We start from the raw sequence: 27475 nt of genomic DNA on the forward strand, positions 1-27475 counted from the left end.
AATTTGGGGAATGGGTGTCTTTTTCACCTTGCACACACATCACCCCATCGTGTCTGCCCCACGAAGGCAGAGCCGTGTGTGTGTATCCGCCCGCGCCCAGGATGGCGTCAGGTGGTGACAGTGTGAAGGACAGCTGTGGACAACTCACTAGCTACAGAGTAGCAACAGAAGTACGCTTATTTATTCCACAAATAATTAGGACCATCGGATTTCCATACACTGTCATGTAGACCCACTTATCTTTGTCCTGGTAGAAAAATCTCTGTTTCTGGATCCTGTGTCCGCAGGCTCTAGGGGAGGCCCCTTCCTGCCTCTCCCAGGCTCCTGGCGGGCCTTGGCTCGGGGCTGCATTGAGGCAATCTCTGCCCCCTCATCATGTGGCCTCCTCCCCCATGTCACTGTGTCTTCACATGCTGTCCTTCCTGTCCCACTCTCTGTGTCTTCTGCTTTTCTTATAAGGATACCAGTCATTGGATTTAGGGCCCACCCTGATCCACTAGTGACCTTTCTTAACTCATGACAGCTGCCAAGACCCTATTTCCAAATTAACATCCCCTTCCCAGGTTCTGGGTGCACGTGACTTCCAGGGAGACACTATGGACCCACTGCAGAGAGGGTAAGGAAGATAAAATCAGCAATAGCACCGCCATCTCACGAACGGCTACTTGCCCCGAAGACTTTACACCCACCTTTAGTAAACCCTAAAACAGTGCTGCAAGGGAGGTATGATTTTTGCCATTTGTAGGTGAGCAAAGGGGCTCACAGGTTACGCTTCAGCCCAGAGCCCGTAAGAGACAAGGCCAAGGGTACACGCAGGCTGAGCCACGGTGCCCGGGAGGCTGTGAGAGCCCTTGTTCCTCGCCAGGACCGCGTCCCAGGTGCCGCCCAGGGGGCCCCACCCTCCTCACCCGAGCCCCGGGCTGCTGCCTGCAGATCTTCTCTCCAGATTCAAACTCATTCACTCACGGAGCACACATAGGCTTCTTCCTTGTGTTCAAGCTCTCAATTTTTTATTATAGAAAATTAGGGAAATAGGAAAATTAGGGAAGTAAGAAAAGTTAGAGGAAGGAGCCAGACATAGCCTCATGGTCTGAAGGAAAAAGTTGGCACATATCTGCTCGTTTTCTTCTGTGTATAAGGTTTTTTTATTGTTTACACATTAATTTATTAATATATTAACTATCTTAATCACATTATATTGACAGTTTTGAAACTGCTTTTCAATAACATACCTAGCATTTTCCCGTGACATTATTAACTTCTCAAGAATACGCAGCATTCCAAAATAAAATAATTATTTTCTCTAAAAACAAAGAGTTGTTTAAATAAAACTGTAGAAAAATGCAGAGGATCACAGGGAACAAAGTTATTAAATGCCTACATCCCACCCTCAGGATGGCTACTGCCAAGAGCTCCCATGGTGCCCGGGCCCCACCGAGGCCCCGTGAACCGGGGTCTCCAGGGGGAGGCTGCAAACCGGCATTTCAACAAGCAGCTGGGGGAGCAGACAGCAGGGAAATGGGGAAATGCCCTTCGAGAAGCCCTTCCTCCCAAGGGCACAGCCCCTTGTTATGGACAGGGGCTGGGCATTGAGGTGCTTCTAAATTCCCGGACAGAACTTTTTATAAATTTTCTCTCCATCCAAGAATTTTCCTTAATTTCTGGTACCGATTGCTCCAACTGTGGTTTTGTTTGGATTTACAGAAGTGCATGAGAATCAAATACTTACTTAGGGCCTTGTGTGCGACAGGAACAACGGTGAGGAACGGACCCAACGCCGCCCGTCTGCCTGCAGGGGAGCCCGGCAAGGACACAGGCCAGTAGGAGACATGGGGAGAACCACTGGCGCGCCCAGGGCACGTGCACCGGGCGTACCCAGAGAGCCCACTGCCCCCCGCCCGGTCCAGGGTGTCCCCTTGATTCTGTTGAGGCTTCTGCACTTAGGAAGCCCTTTGCCTGAGTTAGTTTACAACAAGGGCCTCTTAAGATTCTACATCCGTCCCTGCCTTTGACTCGTCCCAATTTCTGCAGCTCCCCCGCCCTTCCAGAGGGGTGCAGGGCTGCCTGGGCCGGTGCTGGCTCGCTTCAAGGGCCCTGGATCAGATGTAAAGCCATGGTCCACTTGGTGTGTCGCGCCTGCAGGTGGCCAGGCCTGTGAGGGACCCTAACGCGGGAGGCAGGACGCTGGTGTGCCCCGTGCGACACCTGGTGTTAGGGTCACCTTCACTGTTACTTCCCTTCCTAGTGAAGATGAGCTGGTAACCGGTACGTGCTTAGTTGTGTAAATGTTCCATCTTTCCTTTTCTTTTTGATTTTCCTTTCTTTTTTTTAAGCGTTTCTTGAGTTTTCCTTTAATTAGCAGCAAATTCTGAAGACAATTTTTTGCCTGAGGGAACACAAGCACCGACTGATTAGCTCCAGGCCGGGCGTGTGGATCACCGGCCCAAGAGCACGAAGGGGGAGCAAAGTCGCTGAGCATCTTGCTGAGGAGGAAGGAACCCTGAGACACTCAAACAAAAGCCCCTCGTCTTCCGCGTGCCGGGAAAGTCGGAGACTTCACGGGCTGGGCTTCACGGAGCTCGGGCCTTAGTGACGTCCGGGGCCCCGCAGTGGCTCCAGGACTCTCGGTGGGGAGACATGATATTTGGTCTTGTTCTCCGGCTCTAGCAAGATGAGAACCTAGAGTATCAAGGAATGAGATAAGTGTCAGCCTTTTCCAGGGCCTCTGGATGGAAAAAGTAATGCTAATTATGGGAGAGATTTAAGTTAGTGTGCTAATTAGAGACAGTCATAGCAATAACACTATCAGCTCGCCCTGGGGCTCAGATGCTGTCCCAAACATTTCACACTGATTAACTCACTTAGTACTTAAAGGAACTCAAAACCCTTTGAGATTGCTTATGAATTACCCCCACAAAGAGGGCCAGAGGTGTTGGGCCGCTAGTCCTAGGCCACACAGCCGGTGGAAGGGGGGCCTGCATCTGTATTCGTGCATTTGGCCTCGGAGCCTGCTCTCTGAGGCTGCCGGCAAACATCCGTGCGGACCGGACCCGCGGCGGGAGGAAACACTAGCTTCAGGAACAGCATGAGAGACCGTCTACACACAGGGTCAACGGCCAGACCATGGACATGGGACCAGAGAACTCTGTTGTCCCCAGGCCTCCACGGCCCCAGGCCTGGACCAGTCAGGAGGCGGCCGTGACTGCCAGCTTCCCTCCCCTTCTAACTCAGGTCAGCAGGAGAAAACCAAACGCGCCCCTGAGGTCAATCCGGCAGGATGCCCAGCTGTAGTGAGCCCACCCACAGGCTCCACGGAACACACCGGAGTCTTCCTTTTATTCCGTGACAAAGCTTACCCCCACCCCACCTGCTGCGAGTCTCTGCCAACCCCCAGTGCTGGTGGGGCCGCGTTGCTGCAGCCAGCTCGGAATAACCGGGTTTGCTGGCTCTCCTTTGGGTGGGCTTTGCTTATCCGCCCGGGTGTAGCCTCCTATTTGTAAAATGTGAGCGCACGAGGAGCCGGGGCCAGCAGGGAGAGCGCACGTCAGACCCGCGGAGGCATCTGTTACAAAATAAAATCCAACTGCGTGAGTTCGAAGATCTAAGTGGCTTTATGAAACGATCCACTGATGGGGCAGCAACCCATCCAGGACAGGCGCTGGGGGAGCTGCGCAAAACGTACGGATAGTATAGGCAGAAACGGGGCAGGACACTCAGCAGAAGAAAGGACTGTTTCAGGCAAGGTCACCTTCCCTGAGGGAGAAGAGCAGGGGTCTGATCCTGCAGCTTCCCTCCTCTTCCTTTGGGGGAGGGAGAGGGCCCAAGGGACAGGGTACCTCCTTGGTGGCCTGCAGAGCATTCCTCACTGGCCAGTTAAGACTACATTTCTGGGGGAGATTGGAACTGGGGGAGGGTGTAGTTAGGTCAGGGATGAAGTCCTGGCTTGGTGACTTGGCCTAAGTGGCTCCATTTGGGGCCTGTTGGTTTTCTTTTTAACACATTCCAAGACAGAGCAAAACCCTCTGGGCAGGACAGCAGGACAGAGGGAGGAGGGGAAGGAGAGGAGGGCAAAGCCCACTGAGCGTCAAGACATGAAAAGACTAGAGAATCTCCTTCTTTTCCCCATCTTGACAATTATTTTCTGATGCTTTGTTTTCTATGTAGAGTTTTCCATTTTTTTATGGAGTCAAATCTGGCTCACACATTCATGCAGTCGTGAATGGGTCGTGCGATCTGCTCTTCCCCTCCCCCCAGGGCTCAACCACACCTGACCTCCCACCCTTCCTGAACACACAAACCAGGCTTTGCCCCTGGCAGGTAACAAAGGCTTGTCTCCTCACGCACCTGCTCGCTGGGGCTCCGTGTTGGGCCCACCAACAGATAAGGGTGGGCCTGCTCCCTCAGAGTCAGCACCCAGTGAGGGGTGGACCAGCGTCCACTGAGGGGTGGCCCACGGGTGGCAGAGGCCCGGGCCTTTCTAAAGACCAGTCCTGTCCAGACAGCTCCCAGCATGGGCCCTACCCCTGCCCTGAATAAAGGGCGGGACCCTTCTTCCCCTTCCCTGGGTGGTGGAATCTGTCTAATCCTAACCCAAATCCTGCCCTAACCCAGTCCTTTCCAAAAGCTCTCGCTCTGACCACACCCCCCCAGCCCAGCCTGAAGCCCTGGGAGCGGTCTCCTCCCCACCCCCGGACAATCTCCTGTCTCCTCTGTGCCTCTGGGTCACCTGCTGGACACTGACCTCCAGAGGGGCTGGCACAAGTGGGGTGCTGGGCCAGGCTTGATGAGGGATGCAGGGTGGTTGAATGCGTAGGGGAGTGAGGCCGGGCAGGGCCTGATCCTGGACTCCGGGATGCCCCGACAGCCTCCTGCCCTGGTCCCCAGCTCCTGCAGGTCCTGACCGTGCACAGGCTCCTCTCCCCTGTGCCCCTGGCAGCTCTCACCTCAGGTCCAGCTCACCACCTGCCTGTGGCCCGCCCCTCACCCCACCAAACGCTGCGTCCAGCCCTGCACAGGGTGAGACTCCAGACGGTCCCCTGCAGAACCCACCCCCACCCCCATGTGGGGCCTGACCCCAACGGTCCCCTGCAGTGGGGACACTCCGCCCTGACCGGCCAGAGAAGGACGACACCAAAACCGCAGTGCGGGGATGCCCCTACAGCACGCGACCACTGGCCCCCACAGGGTGCGGGCAGCGGGGGGCCCCAGGTGGTCGCCCGCCCGCTGCGCGCCCAGGGGAAAGGACTGCGACGGTCCTCCTTCCCCGCCCAGCGCCGCCGGCCGCCCCGCCCCCGGCCCCGCCCCAGGCCCCGCCCCCGGCCCCGCCCCGCGCCGGCCCTCGCCCCGCCCTCCGCCCTCGCTCCGACCCTGGCCCCGCTCCGGCCCCGCCCCCGAGCCACGTGACCGCCGGCTGCTTTAAGCGGAGCGGACACCAGGCCGCTGGGTGCTGCTCTGCCCGCCGCTCCTCTGCTCGCAGCTGCAGCTCCGCCCGCCGCTCCTCTTCCGCCCGCCGCCAACATGATGTGCGGGGCGCCCACCGCCTCGCAGCCCGCCACGGCCGAGACCCAGTCCATCGCCGACCAGGTAGGCGGGAGCGGGCGGGGCTCCGGACCCGGCTTCCCGCTGCGGGGCCCGCAGGTGCCAGCCTGGGGTCGCCCCGAGAGCACCTTCCAGCCGCCGGAGGCCGGGCCGGCCCGCCTCGTTTCCCCCTCGGCGACCGCAGCAGGCGGCGGCGCGCGGGGACAGGCGGGCTGCGGGTCGGGGCCTCGAAGGCTCGGGGCCAGAGCGGGGCGCAGGCCCGGGACTCCTGCTGCGACGCCCGGCCAGCCCCGGCCTGCCCCGGGGGACCGCGCCACCCGACCGCGGTGAAGGGCGGTGACTCAGCCCCACGAGACCTGTGAAAATGAGGAATTCGCAGAGACCCTGTGCGAGCCCCGCCTGGGCGGCTCTGGGCTCTCCCCGCAGGCGCGCGCTCTAGGGCGCAGCCCTTCCTCGCGGTTCCTGCTTTGCCGGGACTGAGAGATCCCTCCCGTCCGCGCAGTCCGAACGTGTAAAAGGTCATTTGCTCCTTCCTTTGGTGTTGAGCGTTGGAAAGTGAGCTGGAGCAGCGTGTTGCTGCTGGGGGACACGGAGGCGGCCAGCCCACCTGCTGACGAGGAGAGAGGCGGGACGCCACCTCCTGCACGTCTGTACTGACTCCTTAGGGGAGCTCTCTGGGCTGCACGCAAGAACAGCCCTCGGGGACTGACCTGCTTCGAAGACCTTCTGTAGCGCCCGAGGAGCGCCCCCCAGTCCTGTCCTGGGGCCTTCCCTGGCCCCCTGCCCCTGCCCGATCCCCTGAAGGCTTCTCCTTGACCTGGGGTCTCCATCTTTGTCCCGGTGGGCACTGGTGTCGTGAGCTGCCCTTGTGCAGGCAGAGGCCGGGCCTGACCATCAAGACTGCACAGCACCTGTTGTCCCACCCGCCTCCGGTGTTCTTACCAGCAGCCCAGGGCTTTCCTGCCTCCAGTCCCAAAGCAGGCGAAGGGAGTGGTGATTGCTTCCCGAACCCCTGGGCTGTTGTGTGGGTCTTGTTTCCCCTCCCCGCCCGCCCCCCCCCCCAGTTTTGTAAACTGCAGAGTCTGTTGCCTGCAGACCTAGCATGGCTAGCATGAAGAAGGGCGCTCCAGGTGAGTGTTCAGACGCAGGGAGGCACTGGCGCCAGGGAGACAGGCAGGCGCTGCCCTGAGAACCGGCAGGGACACGGAGAGACCAGAGGAGCCGCAGGACGGTGGCCGGCCTTCTCCCTGCTGGCTGACCAGTCCTGTGCTGCCCGGAGTCAGCCTTCTGTCCGTTGTCCCCAGCAAGGGCACCTCCCTGAAGGCCCCAGAAGCAGCATGTGTTTGACCTGGCATGGTGACACCTGTGTGTACTGACGGTGGGCCCCTGGCCTCCCAGGAACGGGCCTGCCTCCTGCAGCCAGTGGAGTGGAAATGTCTAAGCCTCCAAGCCTCCAGGACGAGTCAGTCCCTCCAGCACGAAGTCCGCGCACTGCAGTGCCTGCTGTCAGCCCAGGAGGCAGCTAGAGCACATTTAAACTAGATGAGATTTTAAATGAAGAAGAAGGAGAAGGAGGAGAAGGAGGAGAAGAAGAAGGAAGAAGGAAGAAGAAGAAGAAGAAGAAAAGAAGAAGAAGACAAAGCTGTATTTGTATCCTGTAAAGCTGCTCAGTTCCTAAAAGGCCAAGACCTTGGAAAACGGGATTAAGCTGGAAGTATGATGACTCTTTGACACTTAAGACAAGGATCAGCTTCTGCCCAAAGGCTCCGCATCTTAAAGAAATCCTCTAAAAATGCACTGACCTGTTTCTCACTGCACAGCCCGGCGTGTGCCGCACCCTGTGTTACGGGAGACACGCGGGAACAGCCGAAGCCCGCAGACAGGGAACAGTGAGGGAATCGGGGTGCATCTGTAAGATGGAAGAGCATTTACGTGTATTATAAAATCCAGTTTAAAATTTTGAAAACGTTTTACTTCTCAGCTTTAAGAGTAAAGAATTATGTACAGCCTTACAGGGCGCCTGGGTGGCTCAGTCGTTAAGCGTCTGCCTTCGGCTCAGGGCGTGATCCCAGAGTCCTGGGATTGAACCCCGAGTTGGGCTCCCTGCCCTGCTGGGAGCCTGCTTCTTCCTCTCCCACTCCCCCTGCTTGTGTTCCCTCTCTCACTGGCTGTCTCTCTCTGTCAAATAAATAAAATCTTTAAAAAAAAAAATTACATACAGCCTTTCAAACAAACCATTCAAGTGTGAAGACTAAAAACAGTTGTAAACTTGCATACAGTGTTGTAATGGTGAAAATATATATATTTTAAAGATTTTGTTTATTTGAGAGAGAGCACGCGCGCACACAAGCAGACGGAGCCGCAGAGGGAGAAGCAGACTACCCGCTGAGCAGGGAGCCCGACACAGGGCTCGATCCCAGGACCCCGGGATCATGACCCGAGGCGAAGGCAGGGGCTTCACCGCCGGAGCCGCCCAGGTGCCCTGTAATGGTGTCGATATTAAAATATCCCATGATAGTCCTAGAGCAGGAAGGGCCAGTGATCTACTGAAGTATGACCAATGAAACCGGTGGATTGAACGAACTGTTTCTGCGCTCTATGGGGAGAGCTGGGAGCCTACATCGCCCCGCCCCTCCCGCCTGCTGTAGAGAACAGTCGGGTTACAGGAAGTCTGCGAAGCGTGGCGCAGGAATTCAGTGTTTCATGTGGGAAATAAGCTGTGTGAGCTTCTCTTGCGGGAAGGAAAAGCCACTAAGGTTCTCCGTTCTGTTCCGTCCCCAAGGTGAAGCCCCAGCTGGAAGAGCGGGAAAATAAGAAGTACGCCACCTTTAAGGCTGTGGAGTTCAGGAGCCAGGTGGTGGCAGGGAGGAACTATTTCATCAAGGTGAGTGTCAGCCACGCGGGCCAGGGCCGGGAGAGTGGCCTGGGCTCTGGTGGGAAGCAGGACGCTGATGACCAGGAGGGATCCCCTACCCTTACCCAGGGCCTCTTGTCATGCAGGCTGGCCCAGCAGGGGCGGGGGCGGTGGTCACAGGTCCTGCCTGCCTCCACCTGCTCCACCCTCGCCTCTCCAGGTTCAAGTTGACGACGATGAGTTTGTGCACCTTCGAGTTTTCCAAAGTCTCCCGCACGAAAACAAGCCCTTGGCCTTGTCCAGCTATCAGACCAACAAAGCCAGGCACGACGAACTGGCGTATTTCTAGTTTCCACTCTGATGAGGGCCCGTTCATGTGGTTCTGTTCCCCGTGAACGCATCTGGGATCAAGAGCAGATGTCGTTTCTACATGGGGCCACTTTGGGGGGGATGTCATACACCTGTCTTGTGTCTCTGTTCCTGACTTCCGGCGGGAGAGACAAAGTCAGCACAGTCACTGATCTTAATTACTTTCAAAGAGGGCTTATAGTCTCTTTAAATACATATTTTTAAATCTTTACGAACTCACTCCTTTGTTTGGGTGTTTTCTTTGATCTGAAACCATAATCACACGCAGGAGCGTCTAGAGGTGAGAGGGACGCATTTATGTGGTCGTTTTACAGCCGCACGACCGCTGTGCCAGGGGAGCCCCTCCTGGGTCACATGCCGGCTGGAACTGGCCGGACACCCCTGCCCCCTGCGGAGCTGAGCCCTGCGGGATTTGCCCAAGGTCACAGTGAGTGGGTGGAGGACCCAGGATTCCAGGAGCCTGTGTTCAAACCACGGCTCCCCAGACTCAGGCCTGGACTCCATCCTGTCTCCAGGCCTTAGTTTCCTCCATAAAATGAAAGGATTTGGGTAAATCTTATTCTAGAGTACTTGGACGCATTCACACACCGCCTTACACTCTGGTAGAAACACAGATACGTGCGCCAGAGGCCGTAACATTTCCGGTAACAGGTGGGCGCGCACCAGAGTGGGTTGGCCTCGCCGAGCACCGGCCACCGGGAGGGTGTCTGGAGCTCTTGCTCTGAGCTGCGTGTGCTCGTGACGATGGGCAACGGCATCTCCGCTTCTCAACAGAGGGTCCCCGCCATCGGAGCCATCAGTCCTGCGCTTGGTTGGCCCTGTGTCTGCGTTTTGTAAATAAAGGGCACGACGTTACCGTTCTCGGGAGAGGGCGGACTGGTGAGGTGTCCGTGGGTCAAGTTGGTCTCGGGTTCCCAAACCTCTTTGTGTCCGTGGCATGTGGCCCCTTGTGCCGGGTCTGCGGCTGAAGGATAGGGCTGTGGGATCTCCAGGGAGGCGCGAGCACGCTAGGGTTGCATGGTGAGCAAACAGCTTCGAAGCTTTGAGGGACACCCCAATACGAGCCATGTGTGACGTAGGTGACCTAGTCTCTGTCCTCGAACTAGAAGAATAAGAAGCTTTCCTAACAGGCTCTTAGTCTTGGCAGTCAAGCAGTTTTGCCCTGAAATGAAGATTTAGCATGTTCTGCAGCTCAGCACGGGGACTAATCCAGGGCTGCTTTGGGGGACATGCTGGGCTGGAGCTCTTCCATTTGCACACCTCCCCCCACCCCGGCCCCTCAGTGCAGGGACCACTGTGGGGCTCCTGTCCGTGTATCCCTACAACAGGACTCTTCCCCAGTTCTGCAACTCATCCACCAGGTAGGCCTTCGTGCCAGGCGGTGACGTCCACCCCACCGTGATCCCTCATATGCCTGGAACGGCCCCTTACTAAGCCCTGCTCCATTCACCCGGGGAGTGCCATCTGCTTCTCCAGGACTGAGAAGACTGGGAAAGGGACCTGGCCCACCACCGAGCATCACCCCAGTGCTCAAGCTCCCCCGGCAGGAAAGAGCTCCCCTGGGCCAGCAGGTGGGCACCTTTCCTGGCTGCCTGGGGACTGTCACTTTTCCCAAAGCCTGATCCTGCATCCCTCCAGGCCAGACGAGTCAGCTCACTGTGCCGTGCCCTGGTTCTGCCCTTCCAGGGGGCCCCTGGATTCCTCACCAGCTCAGAGGAGCACACCCCCTCACCCCAGCTCTAACTGCTCCCGGAACACAGTCCCTGTGGAAGGCACGGTCGGCTGACTCAGATGAGATCAGATGCACGTCGTCCGAGAGGAGCAAGGGACTGATGTCACTCGTGCCCTGGACACAGTCGTTGGCGTGGGTAATCTGTCACCACCAGGTGGGGTGCTTGGGAGACTCACGGAGCTGCTTGGAAACGGCATTAATGCATTTTCTGTCCTTGCAAAGGCAGGCACGTGGCTCCAGCAGACAAGGCTAGAAAAAAATGAGAATTCTAGAGGAATGTGTGAATTCCTCTCTAGTCCAGATCTGGACACAGGCTTTTAATCTACAAGTCAAATTACAAACTTGGAGAACATATCTGTAACTTATTAAGGATTAATACTGCTAATGTATAAAGAACTCTTGACAGTGGGGAGGAAAGGATGAAAAATCCTGTTGTAAAATAATTAAAGACCTGAACACAATCACAGTTATTAAAATGTCCATGTAACACTTTTTAGAAAAGATTTATTTATTTGAGAGAGAGCCCACAGAAGGAGGAGAAGCAGACTCTCCACTGAGGGGACCCCGTGCAGGGCTGGAGCCCAGGACCCCGGGGATCACGGCCCACCCCGGGGATCAGTTGCTCACTGACGGAGCCACCCAGGCGCTCTCCACGTAACAGTCTTCATGAGAGAAGAGCAGAGTGAAACCGTGCTGAGGCCGTCTCTGTCCTGCTCCACTGGCAAACGTCCGGAGGCCCGGAACCCCCAGCAGGCTGGGACTACAAACAGGTGTAGGCCCTGCGCGGGGACTGCTGACCTCTTGGGACTACACAGGCACACGCCCTTCCAGCCGGCGCTCCCACTGCACGCACCCACGAGCACAGAGCTGGCAGTGACTGGCAGGCCGGCGATTGGCAAGTGACCAGACGATGGAGGAGGGGGAACCCTCCTCTGATTCAGGCTTCCTGTCACTGTACGGCACCCAGCGCACCTCTGCAGGCCCCGGGCCTCCCCAGCCTGTCCATCCCAACCTGCCCCGGCCTCCGCTGTGGCAGCTCTGGCACCAATGGCCGATCCAGTGGTACCCACACCTGCCACGAGGCTAGGCAGCACGCCTCCAAAGCCCAGGGGTGCGTCCCCCTGCGGGGTGGACTTTGACCCACGGGAGAAGATGGGAGAGATGGGAGCCCTGGAAGCCCAGCAGGCCGCCTGGCCAGCTAGGTCACACCCCGCCATGCATCTTCTTCCCTCTCCTTGCCTCGTCCCTTTTTCCGTCCTCACCGGCCAGCCTGGGATGGCAGCCCCTCCATGCTGCGGTAGCTCAGGGGCGGGGCCTAGGCTCTTTTCCAGGAACCAGTCCGGGAAAGCCCTAGGGGGTGTGGTCTCCAGGGCGGGGCCTGGACTGGAGCCTGGTCTCCCCCCTCCCCTCCACCGTTGAGGTTCGACAGCCCCGCATGGTCTTCTGCTGCATCTTCCATGCAGAGCCTCAGGGAGACAGGTGACTGTGTGAGGACCCGGGTACCTCACCTCCGTCTCTTTTATGGGACACACAGGGCTGAACGAGGTCCCCCCAAGGATGGCCCTGAACCTGGATGTTGACTTACTTGGCAAGGGGACGTTTCAGACGTGATTGAACTAAGGGTCTTGAGTTGGAGCAGTGATCCTGGACTCTCTGGGGGCCACTGTCCCCCTAGGGTCCCTAGAAGAGGAGGCAGGGGTCAGAGTCAGACTAGAGAGGCTGGACTGCCAGCTGTGATGTAGGGGCCATTAGCCAGGAGTACAGGCCCCTCCAGAAGCCGGAAAAGGCAGAGAGTACATTCTCCCCAGAGCCTCCGGGAGGAAGCAGCCCTGTGCACCTCTCGACCCATCTGCCCTCCACCCGGCGTGCACATCTGCATTGCTTTAAGCCACTGCACCTGTGGAAGTGCGCTACGGGAGCCACCCGCAGCCGTCCTCCAGGAGGGCCTCGAGGGCCCACGCAGGGGCATGGCGGAGCCCGCAGCAGGTCTGAGAGGTGGAGTGTGAGGCATTTCACACAAAGCAATTCCCACGCTCTCTCCCACCCTCCCCGTGCCGTTCCGGCGGGTGAGGAGCCTGGTGCTCCTGGAGACTGCCTGCCCCCCCGATTCACAAGTGTGGGTGAATCACAGCGGGAGCGCGGTACCTGCCCGGCCAGTACGACCAGCGCTGTCACCACCTAGGGGTGTGGGAACCGAAACCCAGGCACTGGAGCCCGGAAGGAGCAGTGACACGGATCAGTGGCTGAAGCCAGTTCTCAGACTCTGGCCTGGAAGGGCTGGGGAAAGGGAGCCCCACCCTCCTGGGGACAGAGCGGATGAGAGGGAGAGGACCTGGGCCTCGGCTGGTGGGTCGGGTTGGGTTGGGTAGGGTAGGGTCGGGCAGGCTCATTCCTTTAAGGGGGGGGGGGCACGTTCAGGGCCTCACTCCCATGGCTCTCAGCAATGAACACTGCTGGGCGTCCGGTGGGCCGGGGGGCTTCGGGTGCCAGGGGATAATACACGGGGAGTTCCCGACAGGACAGGAAATCACCGCACTGCAACACATTCACCAGAAAGAGATTTATTTGTGGATAATCGCGAGTCAGTAGCACACAGACACGGACTGCGTAGACATCCACACGCGCTCGGAAGGTGGGGCTGGAGACCCCGGGGCTGCCCAAACCACCCCCCGGACCTCAGAGACCCTCCCCCCTCTCCCACGCAGCAGCCGCCACCATCCGAGTTAATTTCCAGGAAGGCACAGGCCAGCCCCATTCAGGCTGAGTCAGCGCCTCGGTCCTCCTGTCCGTCCAGTTTTGCAATCGTTGGCCACAGTCCCAACTAGAATCCTACATCAGAGAGCACGCGGCTGCACGGTCCAAGGCATTCACAACACCGTCCACACACTCCTCGTCCTGGGGTCTCGATGCTGTGCCTGCACAACTCCCCTCCCGTTCCCAAGAGCGTAACATGTACGCTGCCCGTCAAGACAACGGTCCCCAATATTTTGTGGGGTGCACTAAGGCTATACATTCTTGCTGCGCGTTTTGCTTCCCCTCTGTTGTCTGGGATATGCTGAAGGCTGTGGCCAGGCCCATCACTCTCCTTCTCTGTCCCCCGGCACTGCCCCTCCTCGTGCCAGGAGCTGGGTCCCGCGTGAGAAAGTAAATATGATGGCTTTGAAGCCAGGGACCTTGTTCTGCAGCTCAGAACAGCATGGGGGGTGCCCCAGCTCCCTCCCCAGACTGCCCGGCTCTGCAGGGCAGGTGGCCTAGAGGTTTCGGGTGACAGGCTCCCCTCTCCGTTCCTCAGCTCAATTCTGCCAGGCGGAGACGAGGACCCTTGCTCTCCGGCTTCATAGGCCACCTTTGGCCACAGTGAGTGACGCCCGGGCCAGCTGAGTGGCCCACAGCCTCAGGAAGGCCTTTCCCAACAGAATGGGCTTCCGGACGCAGGTGGGGACCTGCCCCAGACTAGTGTGGGGCGGGGCGGAGGGCAGGCTGCAGCTGACCTTGTTCATCCCACCCAAAGCTCCCTGGCAGCCGGGGCTCGGGGGTGGACACAACGTCTCCTGCCCGGAATGCAGGGCTCTGCTGGGCTCCAACAGTGGGAGGGCTTTTACAACGCCTCTTTACCCTGCCAGAATTTACAAAAAAAATTCTGGGAAGAACCTTCCGTTACTACAAAGTGTGAAAATATCCTCTAAGTCAGAACTAAAATCACTCATCAGATTCTGCCTTAAGCAAAGGAACCCATTGTGCCTCTGTGAGCACAGCCTCTTAGGACAGGGGGGCACGCAGCTCGGGAGATGCTGATGTCATCAACCCGCATCATCACGCAGGGAAACAAACGGTTTTGCAGAGAACCCGCGGAGTCCACAGGGCGACACGCGCACCAGCAGCCTGGCATGTTAGGAACCCGGCCAGCCCGGGGCAGCACTGAGGTCAGCACGGCCCCAGGTCGCAGACCCCAAGACCGGGCTGCAGTCCCTGGAGACTCGTGCGCTACTGAAGCGCCCCCTAGAGGGGTGGTGAGGTGTGCAAGCTCCGAGGTGGGGCCCGGACCCGCCCCCCCGCCCCCTGCCGGCAGAGGCTGCAAGTGCAGGGCTGGATTCTGCAACCAGAGCGGGCTCTCTATAAAAACACGCAGGCGTACAGGACGCTTCTCACCCGCACAGACCCTCCGACTGCCCCGCTGCCCCCCCGCAAAGCGACCACAGCACAGACACACACATGCGCACACCAGCTCCGTGGCCACATGTGTGTGGGTACTTGACCACTGCTACTGTGCTTCAGGGGTCCAGCCGGACCAGCCCCCTCGGCGGAAATGAAGTGGGAGGTCTCCTGGGGGAGTGCCGCCCTCCAGACCAACCAGGCCCCAGCACGAGGCTTCCTGGCTTGGGGCAGTAGACCTGGCCTCCCGGAGCTGCACGCTCAGGGACAGGGTCCTTCTGAGTGCCCACCCAGCACCTCCAGCTACTGTGCTCCTGCTGTGAACGCGACCCGGCTCATAGGGAAGTTTAGTGCAAAGAGCTGCATGAGTGACAGGAGAAGGGAGGGCCCTGCAGCCTGGCAGCGGGAGGTGGCGTGCAGTGAACACAGGTGGGCTCAGCAGCCGTGCCCCTCTTGGGCAGAGCAGTCTGGGGCCACATGGCTCCCACACAGACTCAGACGGTGAGGACCACACTTGCAGCACCCTGATCTGCATGATCCCCTCTGGCCACTCAAACTTCCTTCCGTGATTTCTGGCCCAGGCAGGTGCTGGGATGGGGGACTCCTGTTGACACCACGTCCCACAGGGAGACTGCTTGAGGGATGCCCGAGTGACCGGGTAGGGGGCCGAGAAGGAGACAGGGATCCCAGCTCCTCTGGTGCGGGAGTACAGAGTGCTCACGGGGGGCCTCCGATTCAGGCAGATATGGACCCGAAGCCCCAGGCAGGTGGTCCCATCAAAGGGTCGGGGGGGATAAGAAGAGGGCGTGCTCATGGTGCCGGGCCAGCATTCAGAATGCTGTCACTTCCTTTACCGTACTTCTCACTTGGGAGTGAACATGAAGTCAAGCAAGGAGGCAATGGCAGAGTCGGGAGAGGCCTCAGGACACCCAGTGCTGCCAGGGCCCGCCTACCTGGTCCCACTCCCCCCAGCCTCCCCTGCAGAGGCCAGGATTCACCTGCCCTCCCCTCCAGCACACAGCAGTACTCTTCCCGGATGATGGAGGTGGGAGGGAATCGTGCGTCTGCACCGGGACTCGGGCACCACGGTGCAGGCAGCGTGCTCTGGCTTCCAGGCGGACGGGACGGTCACCCTCCGCCAGGCAGCGCGCTCTGGCTTCCAGGCGGACGGGACGGTCACCCTCCGCTTGCTCACCAGACCACGCTCAGTCCATCGTAAAGTCAGACGTTTAAAAACCGGTTGCAGCAAGTTTAAGAACAGGACGACAAAGCACCATTTTTCCATCGCGGACATATATTACAAAAATAATGCAGATTGACACGATTACCTTAGCAGGACTTGGCAATGATTTGAAAATGGTTTTAAAAAAAGGATATTCTGTATTTCATCTTTAAGGTCTACAGCAGCTTTGAAAAACTATTGAAATCTGTACTCTGGTCATAAGCAGGCAATTTAGGACCAATACATCTCTCATCTTAAAATATATAATTATTACTTTGCATGTTACCAAACTATGGAAAGTAGAAACAAAGATTAATTCTAATTTGGACCCGACCTGTATAAAAAAACCACTGCTAATGACCACGGCGGACTTCTGGATGGGAAATTCTAAGCACAGACAAGCCAGGCCTCGATGTGCACGGAGGGCCGAGGCCGGGATGGCAGGGACTCAGCAGCAGCACGGACACACACACCTTGCTGGGAGCTAGAGGGCTGGATGGTCTCCCGTGGAAGCTGACACTTTCTAGGGGAGCCCCGCACTCTGCAGAGGCTCTCAGGACGCCCGGTTCCCGCTGCTGGGTACAGAGGGCTCAAGACACCTCCTCTCCCAGTGCTTGGGGCTTCACAGCCACAGGAGACAGAGGAAAACGTCCTGATCCCGCCAGAAAGTTCACGATGTGACAGGAAGCTTTACGGTGGCATAATGATCATTCTACACAGAGTACAGGAAGGAAGGGATTTGAGTGGAACACAAAGGCTAAGCCTCTGAAATAAAAGGTACAGAACAGGGAGTCAAACAGTGTTTGCAGGGTGTTCCCCAAGGCCACCGTACGTACACAGCAAGCCCCTCTGCCCTGTACCATAGCTTCGGGGAGGCTTTTCTACCATCTCACTGCGGAGAGACACATCAGGTTCCTTCCTGTCTTACCCTTGCTCTCGATATTAAAAAAGAAGAGGGAGAAAAAGCTTTCTTTGCTCCCGGCGGCGTGGCCATCTCCTCAGCTCTGCTTGGCAGTGACAGGCGGCCTGGCTCTGCCCCAGGGCTAAGTGGAGCCCGGTCCTCGGAATCAGGACACACGACAGGGACACAGAGCCCTGACCTGTGCCCATTGTGGGAGCTGCGAGCCACCGAGCCGGTGCACAGGCTGCCTGGCATTAACACATGAGTTAAGACACTCAGGACGTGGGCAGACTGGGAGGAAAGAAAAGTGGTGCAACAACACGGAGGCCAGCGTTTCTGTTTCGGGGAGTCTTCACCAGAGTGAAGAACACCCCACTAAGGAGGTGGCAGTGGTTCCGGAGGCTATGGGGAACGGCTGCAGGGGTGGGTGCGGGCTACAAGACAGGACCTGACTGTGGGACATGGGCAAGGGGGGGTCCCCGGGGAGGGCCTGCTTTCCCAGCGGCCGCCATCTGCTGCCCCCCCCCCCGCAGGCTGTGGGCTCCCGGGAGAGGCGGACCCCTGCACCCCCAGAGTGGGGATGGGGGTTCGGGGGCCGGATACTGGATTGAGGCAGGCCGAGTCTTCAGGGTGCTGGCAGCCACACCTAGGGGTCCTCACAATTCTGGGCAAAGTGGACAACAAGCCTGGTGTCAAGGCCCGGGGGTGGCCTCCGCCTGCGGCATCTGGGAGCTGCCCCCGGCCCTCTGCCCCGTCCCTCTCCTGGAAGGCACGGGTGCAGCTGCAGCTGGCTTTTCGAGGCGCTCTTGCTCCCCGGCTTCTGGCTGGCACAGAAGGTGGAACCGAGCAGGGAGGGCAGGCGTCCCCGCTGCCCTACTGTACCCGTGTCCGCACCAGCACCGTGGCAGCGGGGGCAACCACAGGCCTACTCGACCTGCCGCGCCACAGACTAGGGGAGTCTTCCAAAGGGAACGCGATGTGCTGTTCTCCCACAAGCTGTCCTCGCCCCGCAGGACCTTTCCTTATCTCCATCGTGTCACCCAGCAGGTCCCTGGTCCCACGGATGGGTGTGACACATGCAGACCAGCCTGAATGCTCGGGGCCTGGAGAGGGGCCCCCCAGCGTGACTGCACAGGGCCTGCGTGTGCTGGACCAGCTGCTGTCAACCCGTCCCCGGGGGGAAACCTTCCCCGGCGACCTGCCCGATACCTAGGGGACAAACGAGACGTCTGAAGCAGGAGCACAGAGGGTCAGGTCAGAAAGACAACAGAGATTTGGCATAATTCTTCCAGACACAGATGGTTAAACCCAAGTCTTCCTCGGGGACGCACAGAGCCCGGGCTGCCCCAGCCCCAGCCCACTCGGGACGGGACACACGGCGCCCCGAGCCAGGAGAGCCGCCGGGGAGCTGCGTTCCCCAAATAACAGATTTCTGTGATTGCTTTGTTACTTCTGAAAAGCACGACCAGCACATTTTCACAATTAAGACCAGTTGATGCCGTACACTCACGAAAGAAAAAAGACCAAGTTTCAGTCACAGCTCTAAGGCAGACGCTACATTCTCACGGGACAACAAGGGAGACACCACGCGCCGTGCGTTAGGGGGCAGCACACGGGCCTCACAGCACTGTGGCCCGGACCACGATGTCTGGGTCCTCGATGTCCTTTTTGCTCTGGACCATCTTCAGCTCCAGCTGCGCCGGGGTGGGCTTCTGCCCTCCCGCTGCCTGGCCTACGGGACACAGCGTCAATGGCAGGGACACAGCAGAAGCTGCCCTGACGTTCCCGCCCCCTTTCCCTTGCCCGAGCCAACAGCCCACGTCACGTCTGCAGTTCCCATCCCGGGCACGCGCTCCGCACGCTGGCCTCCGCCCCTGCGCCAAGGCCAGTGGAGGGCAGGTGCCGTCTCCCCCGCCCCCCCACTCCACTCGGTGGCAGCCGCTCCACGCGCCTACGGGCCCAGCCAGGAGGTACCTTTTGCACATCTGATGGTCCGCTGCAGAACGTGGTGCATGGCAGACACGGTCTTCTCACAGGCCACCTGTGGGGACAGGGGTGCGGGAGAGACACACACCTTGTGGTTCCCCCATTCCCATGATGCCCCAAGTCCGAATGGGGTCTTCCGTGCCAACAAGCACTGTCCCTGCCTCGAGTCACCAGGGCACTGGCTTTACCATCACTCACTCCCCACCCGGGGACGGGTCGCCACAAAGACCCCAGGAGGGCTGGGCAAATGCCCGCGTACGAAAATTAACCGCCTCCCTCTGGCCCGTGTACCCTGGGGAAGGGCTGAGCCTTAGGACCTGTCAGTATTGTCTGGCATGCAGCAGAGGCTTAATACAAGTGTTTCTGGAATGAAGTAGTTGTAAAGAATCTACGGAAAAGAGCTCCTACCCCAAAGTCAGCCAAGATCATTGCTTGCATCTTAAAGTCGAAGACTCGGGGCTTAGTAGGAGCTGGGGAAGTGAGTGCAACTCCCTCCCGCCCAACTCCGGGACCCAGGGCCGTGCTGAACCTGGAGTTGGCCTCAGGCGGCCCAGCAGCAAGGCCTCCACTGGGCACCAGCTGGCCAAGGTGCCCTGTACTAGATGAAACGCCCATGGCTGCCAACTAAAACAGCAGGTCTGTGCTCACCCTCGTCCCTGGCTGTTGGGGGCGGGCACCGGCCAAGACACAGCATATTAGGGTTTCACATCACAGCACCTGTCCCTGAGCCCTGTAGGTAACAGGGGCTGGGCTCTGCCCAAGCCCTGCGTTTCACAAGTGGGACTGATGTGATAGGGACGCTGTGTGCCTGCCCCCAGGGCAGACGGGGCCCCTCCTGGTGCCCAGTAAAGACAGTTTTAGGAGAATCCACTTTCAGATCCTGACTCGAAGCTCCTCCTTCCGCCAGTGGGCCCAGCACAGATGAGGCATGCTTCCTCTCTCTTAACCACCCCTCACAGCTGCCCCTCCTGTGCACGTTCCAGACATGGGGGCCTCCTCCTCTGCCACCGCAGTATGCAGAGAGGGGCCCGGTGGCCAGGGCAGCCTTGTGCACAGCGGGTCTCCAGTCCCATGCTTCCAACATGCTGAAGGAGGACACAGCATGACGGACGTCACGACGCAACTACACTGCACGGGGCGCAAAGGAAAGTCGGAGAGCGCGGCTGTCATTCCTGAGCTTCGCCACAGGGCACACGGGAAAGACCCGCAACACCCCACACCCCAGTTTACCACATCAGGACCAACTGCTCCCCTCGCCCAGCAATGCCTGTGCAAAATGGCTTTCTCTCTACACACCCGCATTTGCGGACATTTACACACCATGCAGGAAGCGGGAGGAGAGACGGACACACAGACAACTCCTAGCAAAGGATGAACCTTTTGCAAGACTGATTTCGGAGCCCTGACCCTCATCCCTCATGCCAGCCTCTGGGTCTATCGAGTCACTTGGTGATGACATTTCAGGGCCAACGCTGACTGGGCTGCTCTCCTGGGAGATGCCCCTACTGACAAACTCGCTCAGGCCACAGTGACCCTCCCAGGCCTCAGCTCACAGCCCCGGACCTCGTCTGGCTCGGCACTGCCCCGTAGCTGGACCTGGACGACTCCAGCATGGTGTATACCGTCCTGTTTACGCCCCTGCGGCACCCAGATCGTCCCCGCTGGGGGCAGGGAAGGGGCTCGTCCTGCTGACCTTGAGGTTGTTGGGGTGTTTGTGCGTCCACGCCAGGAGCATGGCGGCGAAGAGGTCCCCGGTGCCCACGAAGACAGCATCGACCTTGTGCATCTCCATGCGGATGCGTTCTGTCACCACAGAGCCATCGGGGTTCCCTGGATGAGAAGAGCACGGCCAATGAGCCCTAAGACCCTGGGCCAGCAGAGGACCAGCCCCTCGGCCTGGGAACTGGCGTGCCCCCCTCCCCCACTCCTTCCCTGCATGGCGGCAAGGAGGGCCAGTGTCGCCTCTCAGGGTTTCACTGGGACAGACACCCTGTCCCGAGGAAGAATGTGGATACTGGAACCCCTAGCAGGGTGGCCTGGGGGGGGCGGGGGCACGGCACAGCGGCACATGAGGGACCAGCGCCCGTGACGGGACGCAGAGGGAGCCCACGGCCAGGGGAGTAATGAGTGCTCCTAGAGCCATGGGGACTGTGAACTAACTGAAATGGGGGAGTATGGGCGGGGGTGCATGGGGGTGTGGGGTATACTCTCCCACAGACACAGAGGGAGCGGTGAGAAGGCCACGTGATCTCTGGGGCAGCAGTGTGACCCCGGCCTCTTGTGTCGTTTTGGCACTGTGCAGAAAACACCAACCTGGGTGGCAGTTGCACGATTAAGATCAACACATGAGGCCCCACAGGCCCTCCCAGAACTTACGAATCCTCTGGCTCCCCAGGGCGATCAGGTAGTCACTGCCCCTCAGGGACGGCAAGTTGGAGCTGGTGATGACCACCGTGTCAGGGCCCATCGCGTGCAACTCGTCCATGACCTGCTGGGGCACAGGGGTGCATCAGCCACACCGTGGCCACCCGTGCCAGGGCTCCCAGCTGCCCGGGAAGCTGGGCACCATCAGCCCTTGTGCCAAGAATGCACTTGAACAGGGCTTGGCTTGACGGGGCGGAGACCAGAGCCTGTGAACGCGGGGAGCCAGCGCGGGCGTGCCAGGTGGCAGCTTGTCATGTTGGAGCCGCCAGCCCAATGCCCTCTGCCTGAAGCCTGGAGCCGCACCCGACGCCCAACCGTACTCTCACTGCAGAGGAAGGTGCCCACCTGCTCCGGATGGGCTGCCCTTTCTCGTCTGGCCCCACACAGCCCACCAGGAAGGGCGCCCCCTTCCACCACTCGCTCATGTAGTCACGGACACAGCTCTGGTGGGGGTGCCCAGTGACACGCCAGAGGCTCCCTGCCCTCCTGGAACACACGTCTTGGGACGCAACACCCACTGGGTAAACTGGGGGTTCAGGAGAGCGCCAGCTACGTGAGAGGGGCGCGCTCATGTCAGGGAAGGGGGCTGGACTCCAGGAGGAGGCCGCTGGCTCAGCCTCTAGGGCCGGACGGCTGAGGGTCACTCTGCGACCCGAAAGTCTCTCCTGCGGCCCTGAAGGGGGCGATGCGTTTGGCTTTTCTGCTCCTGGAGCCCGTGTGGGTCCCCGTCAGGTTCCCCCAGCCCAGGAGAAGGCGCCCTGAGTCACCCCTGGTGTCTGTGCCGCGAGCCTCCTCCGCCCAGGGCCTGGGAGCCGGGACAAAACCGGCCAGGGTCACGTGGTGGCGCCCTCTCTCCGTCGCGGTGGGAGGAGGGCCTGTCGTCCCGGAGCCACGGGCTCAGACCAAGGCTCAGGACCACGCTGGTGGCCCCTCTGCTCCGGAGCCCATCCTCTGCCCGGTGTGTGCACCCCGCCCCCCACCCCCACCCTGCGCCGGGCACGCCACGGGAACTGCCTAGAACTCTCGCAGCATGTGGCCGCATTGGCTCCTGGGACGCCGAGGCCCCAGGGTGCGGAGAAGGGGCACCGCTATCCCCTGGCACCCTGAGCCCTGGCCAGACAGGCTCCACAGCCCCTCGGGCCTGCCGCGGCAGAGCAGGGCCTGCACTCAGACCTGTCTCCTGCGAAGACACGGCACAGCTCCGACGGCGCCCAGCCCTGGACGCTGGAGGGCCCTGCTGTGCCGGACCGGGGCCGCTCCATCTAAGGCTACATGACTCACCGGCACCGAGTTCCACGGGGACAGTTGAAAAGAACTTCAAAGAAACCTCCCCTGCCTCGTTTCCAGCCGGCCCTGCGGCAGGCCCCGGATGCACCTGGCTGGCCCTTCTCCACTCGGCGGGCCCCGGATGTGCCTGGCCAGCCCCCAAAAGTGGAAGCCAACAGCTCATAGTAAGTCTCCTGGTGCACAAGCAGACAGCTGCACACGTGTGTGCAGACACGCACCCCACCCCACATATGTGCACACGCACACACCGACACCCCTGCGTGCCCGGCCACGCGCACGCCGTCCCGCGGGTCTCTGCTGGACCCCAGCTGGCACAGGTGGTTTCTGGGCCCCTCTCTGACTACACTGGCTGGGGCGGTGGCACGCTTGTCCGGAGGGCTGCCTCCCGTGCACACACACGGGTCACAGGTGCACGGGACTCACGGTACCAGGTACACAGCAAGCGCTCAGGAAATGCTGTGACTGTCATGCGCCGAGCTGTGTCTCCCAAAGAGAGATGTGGGAACCCTTGGCCCAGAACCTCGGAGTGTCTCCTGTTTCCTCCTTTGGAAACAGGGTCTGTGCGGATGCAAGCCGGTTAAGATGAGGTCACCAGCATGGGCCTGGATCCAACCTGCCTGGCATCCTCAGAAAGAGAGAAGGCCACTTGAAGACACAGGCAGAGACTGGCAATGGGTCTACAAACCCAGGGATACCGAAAGCTGGGAGACAAGCAAGGAACAGGTTCCTCCCCACAGATTTAGACCGAGAAGGGTCCCACCAACGCCCTGAACTCAGACTCCTGGCTCCTGGGGCCACAGAGAAGACATTTCTGTTCTCAGGCACCTGGTCTGGGGCACTGCATTACAGCCGCCCCAGGAAGCCCACCCAGGCACCACTGCTATGAGCAGAGCAGGCAGCGGGTTAGCCCAGACCCAGATGCTCGCTAGAGCTGCAGGTGCCCAAGGCAGGGGCCAACAGGGAATTTACAACACGTCCCTCAGCCCCTGCCGGCTGGCGGGAACCAGGATGCCCGCCACCTGGGTGCCCATCCCCCACCCCCAAGGGTGTACGGCTGTCCCCTCCCCACCACGCATGGTGCCACTTGTCCCATGCCGGGCTTCAGAAGGTCTTACCGCTAACGCTTCTTCTTGACTGTGGATCTTTCTGCCACTCAGTAACCTGCAAGACAGGTGAGCACAGGTGAGACCTTGCTTCTCCGGGTCCTACTAGAAACATCCCCAGAGCTGTGGTGGCACTAGTAAACCCCTCCCATCCCCGCAAGAGCTCAGTGTCTGCTGGCCACCATAAACCTGGTGGCGACTGCGACATGGCCCCTTAGTGGACCATGAGAGTGACCAATGTCCACGAAAGTCAAAATGTGAAATGCAAACTGTAAATGGTTAACATACCACTCTCACACAGGTCTACCAAGGGTTCAGGGTCTTCCGGGAGCCCAGGATGGACCGGCCAGGTCGGGGGCCCCAGGAGTCCAGGCACCCCCCACCCCTCCTTCAAAAGGCAGCCTCAGAGACAGGGGGACCCCACTGATGGTCCAACAAACCACACCATGGCAGAGACAAACCCACATGGACACTCAGTTGCACACTCCACGGCAGCCGGCACTGCTCGCTACCCCCCCGCCCCCGCCACACTGATTCTTCATCAGGTGGCCCTGCAATCTGAGAAGGGCCCTCTGAAGCTCGCTACTGCGAGGGCCCAGCTGGCTCCTTTTAATCCCATGTAGAGATTTGGGACGTGGGTTTCGGAGCGCCAGGGGGGTCCCCTGCATCAGCTGGGATGGGCTCTCCATCCCGTGGCCTGGTCGCCCACATGTGCCCTCAGCTCCTCCCCTTTTTGTCCCCAAAGGCTCTTGCTGTTCAGGAAAACGGCTGGGGGTCAGCACGATCACAGGACCCGGAGTGAAATGACCACCCACTGCTGTTGTTGGGCCAGGGCGCCCCAGGCAGAATGGCCTGCCCCCCACCCTGCTGCCAGGTCCCTGCTCCACTTTGAGGCAACCCCGTGAGAAGGTCTGAAAGTTTAGTGGTTTCAGATTACTTACTCGGCCTCAAACTGGTTGGGGGTTATAATGTCTGCAACCGGCACAACCTTCTCTTTATAAACCGGAAGGAGATCCTCTGGCACGTACTGAAAGGAAAGGGCACCAAGGAACACAGGCTGACGCACACAGAGGAGGAGATGGAACCAGAGCATATTTGCCAAGGAGCCCCGTGGTCCAGGTGGGGGCCTGAGACAGGGCGCTGCATGGCCAGCACGGGCTGACCCCCTGCCATCCCTCCCGGCCCAGGTCTCTCTGGGGGCCACGGTGATTCTTGCCAGCAGATTTCTGGCTTCCTCACTGGATGGCACCCCAGCTCTACATGACGTCAGGGCCAGGAACCTACAGCCAGGCTGCTCTCATGTAGTTGGGAAAAAAGTAGAACAAATAAAATGACATTTTCGACACACAGAAGTTATAGGAAATTCAAATTTCAGTGTCCATACGTGAACTTTTATTAGGAAACAGCCATGTCTGTTCCTTTGCGAACTTTGGCTTTTTTTTTCCTTAAAGATTTTAAGTCATCTTTATACCCAACATGGGGCTCAAACTCAGGACCCCGAGATCAAGACCCACACGCTGCTCCACCAGCTGAGCCAGCCGGATGCCCGGGGCTGCGTTTTGATAGAGCAGGACATAGGGCCCCAAATATCTACTCTCTGGTCCTTGACGATAAACCCTGTCTGCCACCCCTTGCTTCCAGGCAAGGATAACACAGGACATGTGCTGTGTCCTGTGTGTGGAATCATATGCATGAAATCACTAACCATGGAGCCTTGGCCATTCCATTCGTCACCCATCACCGGGTCGCAAACTGTGGAGACACAAAGAGCATCTATTAGCAAACGCTGCACCCGACAGGATGAGAGCCCTTAACGTTTTTTTTCCTTGTTAAATTTCACACATGCAGCTAACAGCTTGGGAAAAGCATGGCCTCCTACTTTCACTCGCCTTGTGACCTGGCGTTCTGCGTCCTGTCATCACAGACAACTGAGTGCTCTGACTTTTATCTGACATCATTTGCACCTTTATGGAAAGAGGGACGCAGAACAGCAGCCCCATTCTCCCCTCCTGGCTGAAGCCACGGTGTCACCTGCCCACATACAAGCTCGTTCCCTTCGGGCAGCGGGCCACAGTGTAGGACCTGCCATCGGGCCAGCTGAGGGTAAGGACCGGCCTCTACACATGGGACACCTGCACCCCAGGGAAGGCCCAGTCTGCATGGATGAAGTGACAAGAACACACAGGGGCCGTGGGGGCCTCTGATGGAAGGGGCTGCGCAACGTGGGCCCCCAAACCTAGTTCCTGCTCCCAATGGCGGGGTCCCCACGACAGGCCGCTACAGTTCTGTCCTGGATGTGGAAGTGTCCCACACGTGGTAGGACCCCGCAGAGCCCTGAATGTCCGTGTCTGAGTCCGAGAGGGACAAGAGTAACCTGAACCTTCGTTTCTCTTAGCTGGAGAGGCCTTTGGGTGGCAGACACCAGTCCCCAGTCCCAGGTGTGGAGGCCTGGGGCTAGGGACAGACAGGCCGGGCAGGGGCCTCAGCCTCGGCCTGACAGCTGGGCCACACCCAGGACATACACACCCTCTACTGTCCTTTCTGGGGCCACCTCCCGCCACGCACACTGGCCACAGGGCCTGGCGGCTCCAGCCTTCGTACACGGACACGGATTACCACACGTATGTAACCCACTTCTCATAACTGTCCCCACACAGATGCCAGGGTCACTGTGAAGACGTTCTGAACCTTTTCCAGAGCCCTGAAGGCACACGCCCCTGCACGCCCAGCATTCAAAGCTTACGGGCCGGGAGAGGTGGAACGGGAAGGAGGGGCATCAGAAGGAAGGAGGCCGAGCCACCCGTTTAGGGCCCCCAGGCCCACCCTGCCTGAGGAGGTGACGGCCCAGCACCTACCGTACACCAGCTTGGGGTTCTGTTTCTTCAGCTCCCGCACGATGTCCACCACCGAAGCCAGGAAGGACTTGTCCCTCGTGTAACCTTTGGGAGGGAAATCCGGGCCACCCTCATGAAACAGAAGGCTCACATCAACTGACCAAGGAGAAAGAGCGCCATGCAAACCGTTCTGCTCCAGAGAACGGCAGGCGGGGCTCAAAGTGTCCCCAACATCTCTAGTCACTGAGAGGACACTGGGCATTTCCCAAAAGAGATGCCAAGTGTGAGGTGAAGGAAGAAGCCGTGAGTGAGAAGTGTGCAGGGACACTTTCCTTCTTTTGTCTTTTCCATTTTCGATAACAAGCATACTCGCTTCTAACTACGTAAATACAAATAGATATTTTTACCGTAACCTTGGCTAACGAGCCACTGGACCAGGTGGCCGCATGTGGCCGACCTAGGTATTTTCACCCCGTGCGTGTCCTCCACACGGGCCCACAGCGTGTGGTGACACAGCAGGCCCGTCTGAGTGAGCACATGTGGCCAGGACCCCCGAGGTCCCACTACGGGAGCCCGGCGGCCACTAGGGCGGCACAGGCCATCCGTCCCTGGAGGCCGAGCCTGGCTGTGCCAGAGCGAGGCGCACGGGGACCAGCTCCCAGCTCGCGTGGACTCACCTGTGAGCACGTAGTCATATTTATTCACGTTGTTCAGCTTCAGGCCTTCGTAGAGCTCGTGGAGCTCACCTGAGTTCAGCACTTGACCCTTCCAGTGTGCATAGCCTGTGGGGAGGACGCAACATTCAGGGCCTTGACACCGAGACATGTGTCGAGACACAGCCTTACCCGATGGCCCACTGTGGCCCAGACGACTGCTCACTCGCCCTGGATGACGCCAGGGGACGGTGCTTTCCCCGGGGGCCGATGCAAGGCCGGAGACCGCCCAGAGGCCGTGCTTCGGTGGGTCCCCGACACCATCAGCCTCAGAGCCCCCCGCACACACCCCTGGCTTGTATGCCACCTAGAGTTGTTCCTACTGACACCAGGGGTCCCCCTCCCACTGCCCGCACCCTC

The 27475-nt window shown here is 59.3% G+C and overlaps 2 protein-coding genes and 1 long non-coding RNA gene across 3 annotated transcripts in view; 1 reads left to right on the forward strand and 2 right to left on the reverse strand.

Annotated features, from left to right (window-relative positions):
- Positions 1-1115: 1115 nt before the first annotated feature.
- On the reverse strand, positions 1116-5214 carry LOC121100524. The gene is made up of 2 exons (XR_005832281.1): positions 4742-5214; positions 1116-3562 (listed from the first exon to the last, which is right to left on the reverse strand). It is a non-coding gene; the product is annotated as an uncharacterized LOC121100524 (long non-coding RNA).
- A 181-nt stretch (positions 5215-5395) lies between these two features.
- Positions 5396-8980, forward strand: CSTB (cystatin B). The gene is made up of 3 exons (XM_040621854.1): positions 5396-5583; positions 8321-8422; positions 8613-8980. Exons 1-3 carry the CDS (start codon positions 5518-5520, stop codon positions 8739-8741), a joined length of 297 nt encoding a protein of 98 aa, XP_040477788.1. The 5' UTR covers positions 5396-5517; the 3' UTR covers positions 8742-8980.
- A 6941-nt stretch (positions 8981-15921) lies between these two features.
- The window catches only part of PDXK (pyridoxal kinase), a 29165-nt gene continuing 17611 nt past the window's right edge, over positions 15922-27475 (reverse strand). Inside the window, exons 3-11 of the mRNA XM_040621855.1 lie at positions 27080-27184; positions 26424-26507; positions 25274-25320; positions 24510-24595; positions 23581-23626; positions 21131-21242; positions 20448-20584; positions 18743-18809; positions 15922-18500 (exon numbers count right to left, since the gene is read on the reverse strand). Coding sequence (XP_040477789.1) covers positions 18388-18500; positions 18743-18809; positions 20448-20584; positions 21131-21242; positions 23581-23626; positions 24510-24595; positions 25274-25320; positions 26424-26507; positions 27080-27184 — 797 coding nt within the window. The 3' untranslated portion in view covers positions 15922-18387. The remainder of the gene's footprint in view (positions 18501-18742; positions 18810-20447; positions 20585-21130; positions 21243-23580; positions 23627-24509; positions 24596-25273; positions 25321-26423; positions 26508-27079; positions 27185-27475) is intronic.

Source organism: Ursus maritimus, unplaced genomic scaffold (genome assembly GCF_017311325.1).
Source record: "Ursus maritimus isolate PB19 unplaced genomic scaffold, ASM1731132v1 scaffold_4, whole genome shotgun sequence".
Taxonomy (NCBI): Eukaryota; Metazoa; Chordata; class Mammalia; order Carnivora; family Ursidae; genus Ursus; species Ursus maritimus.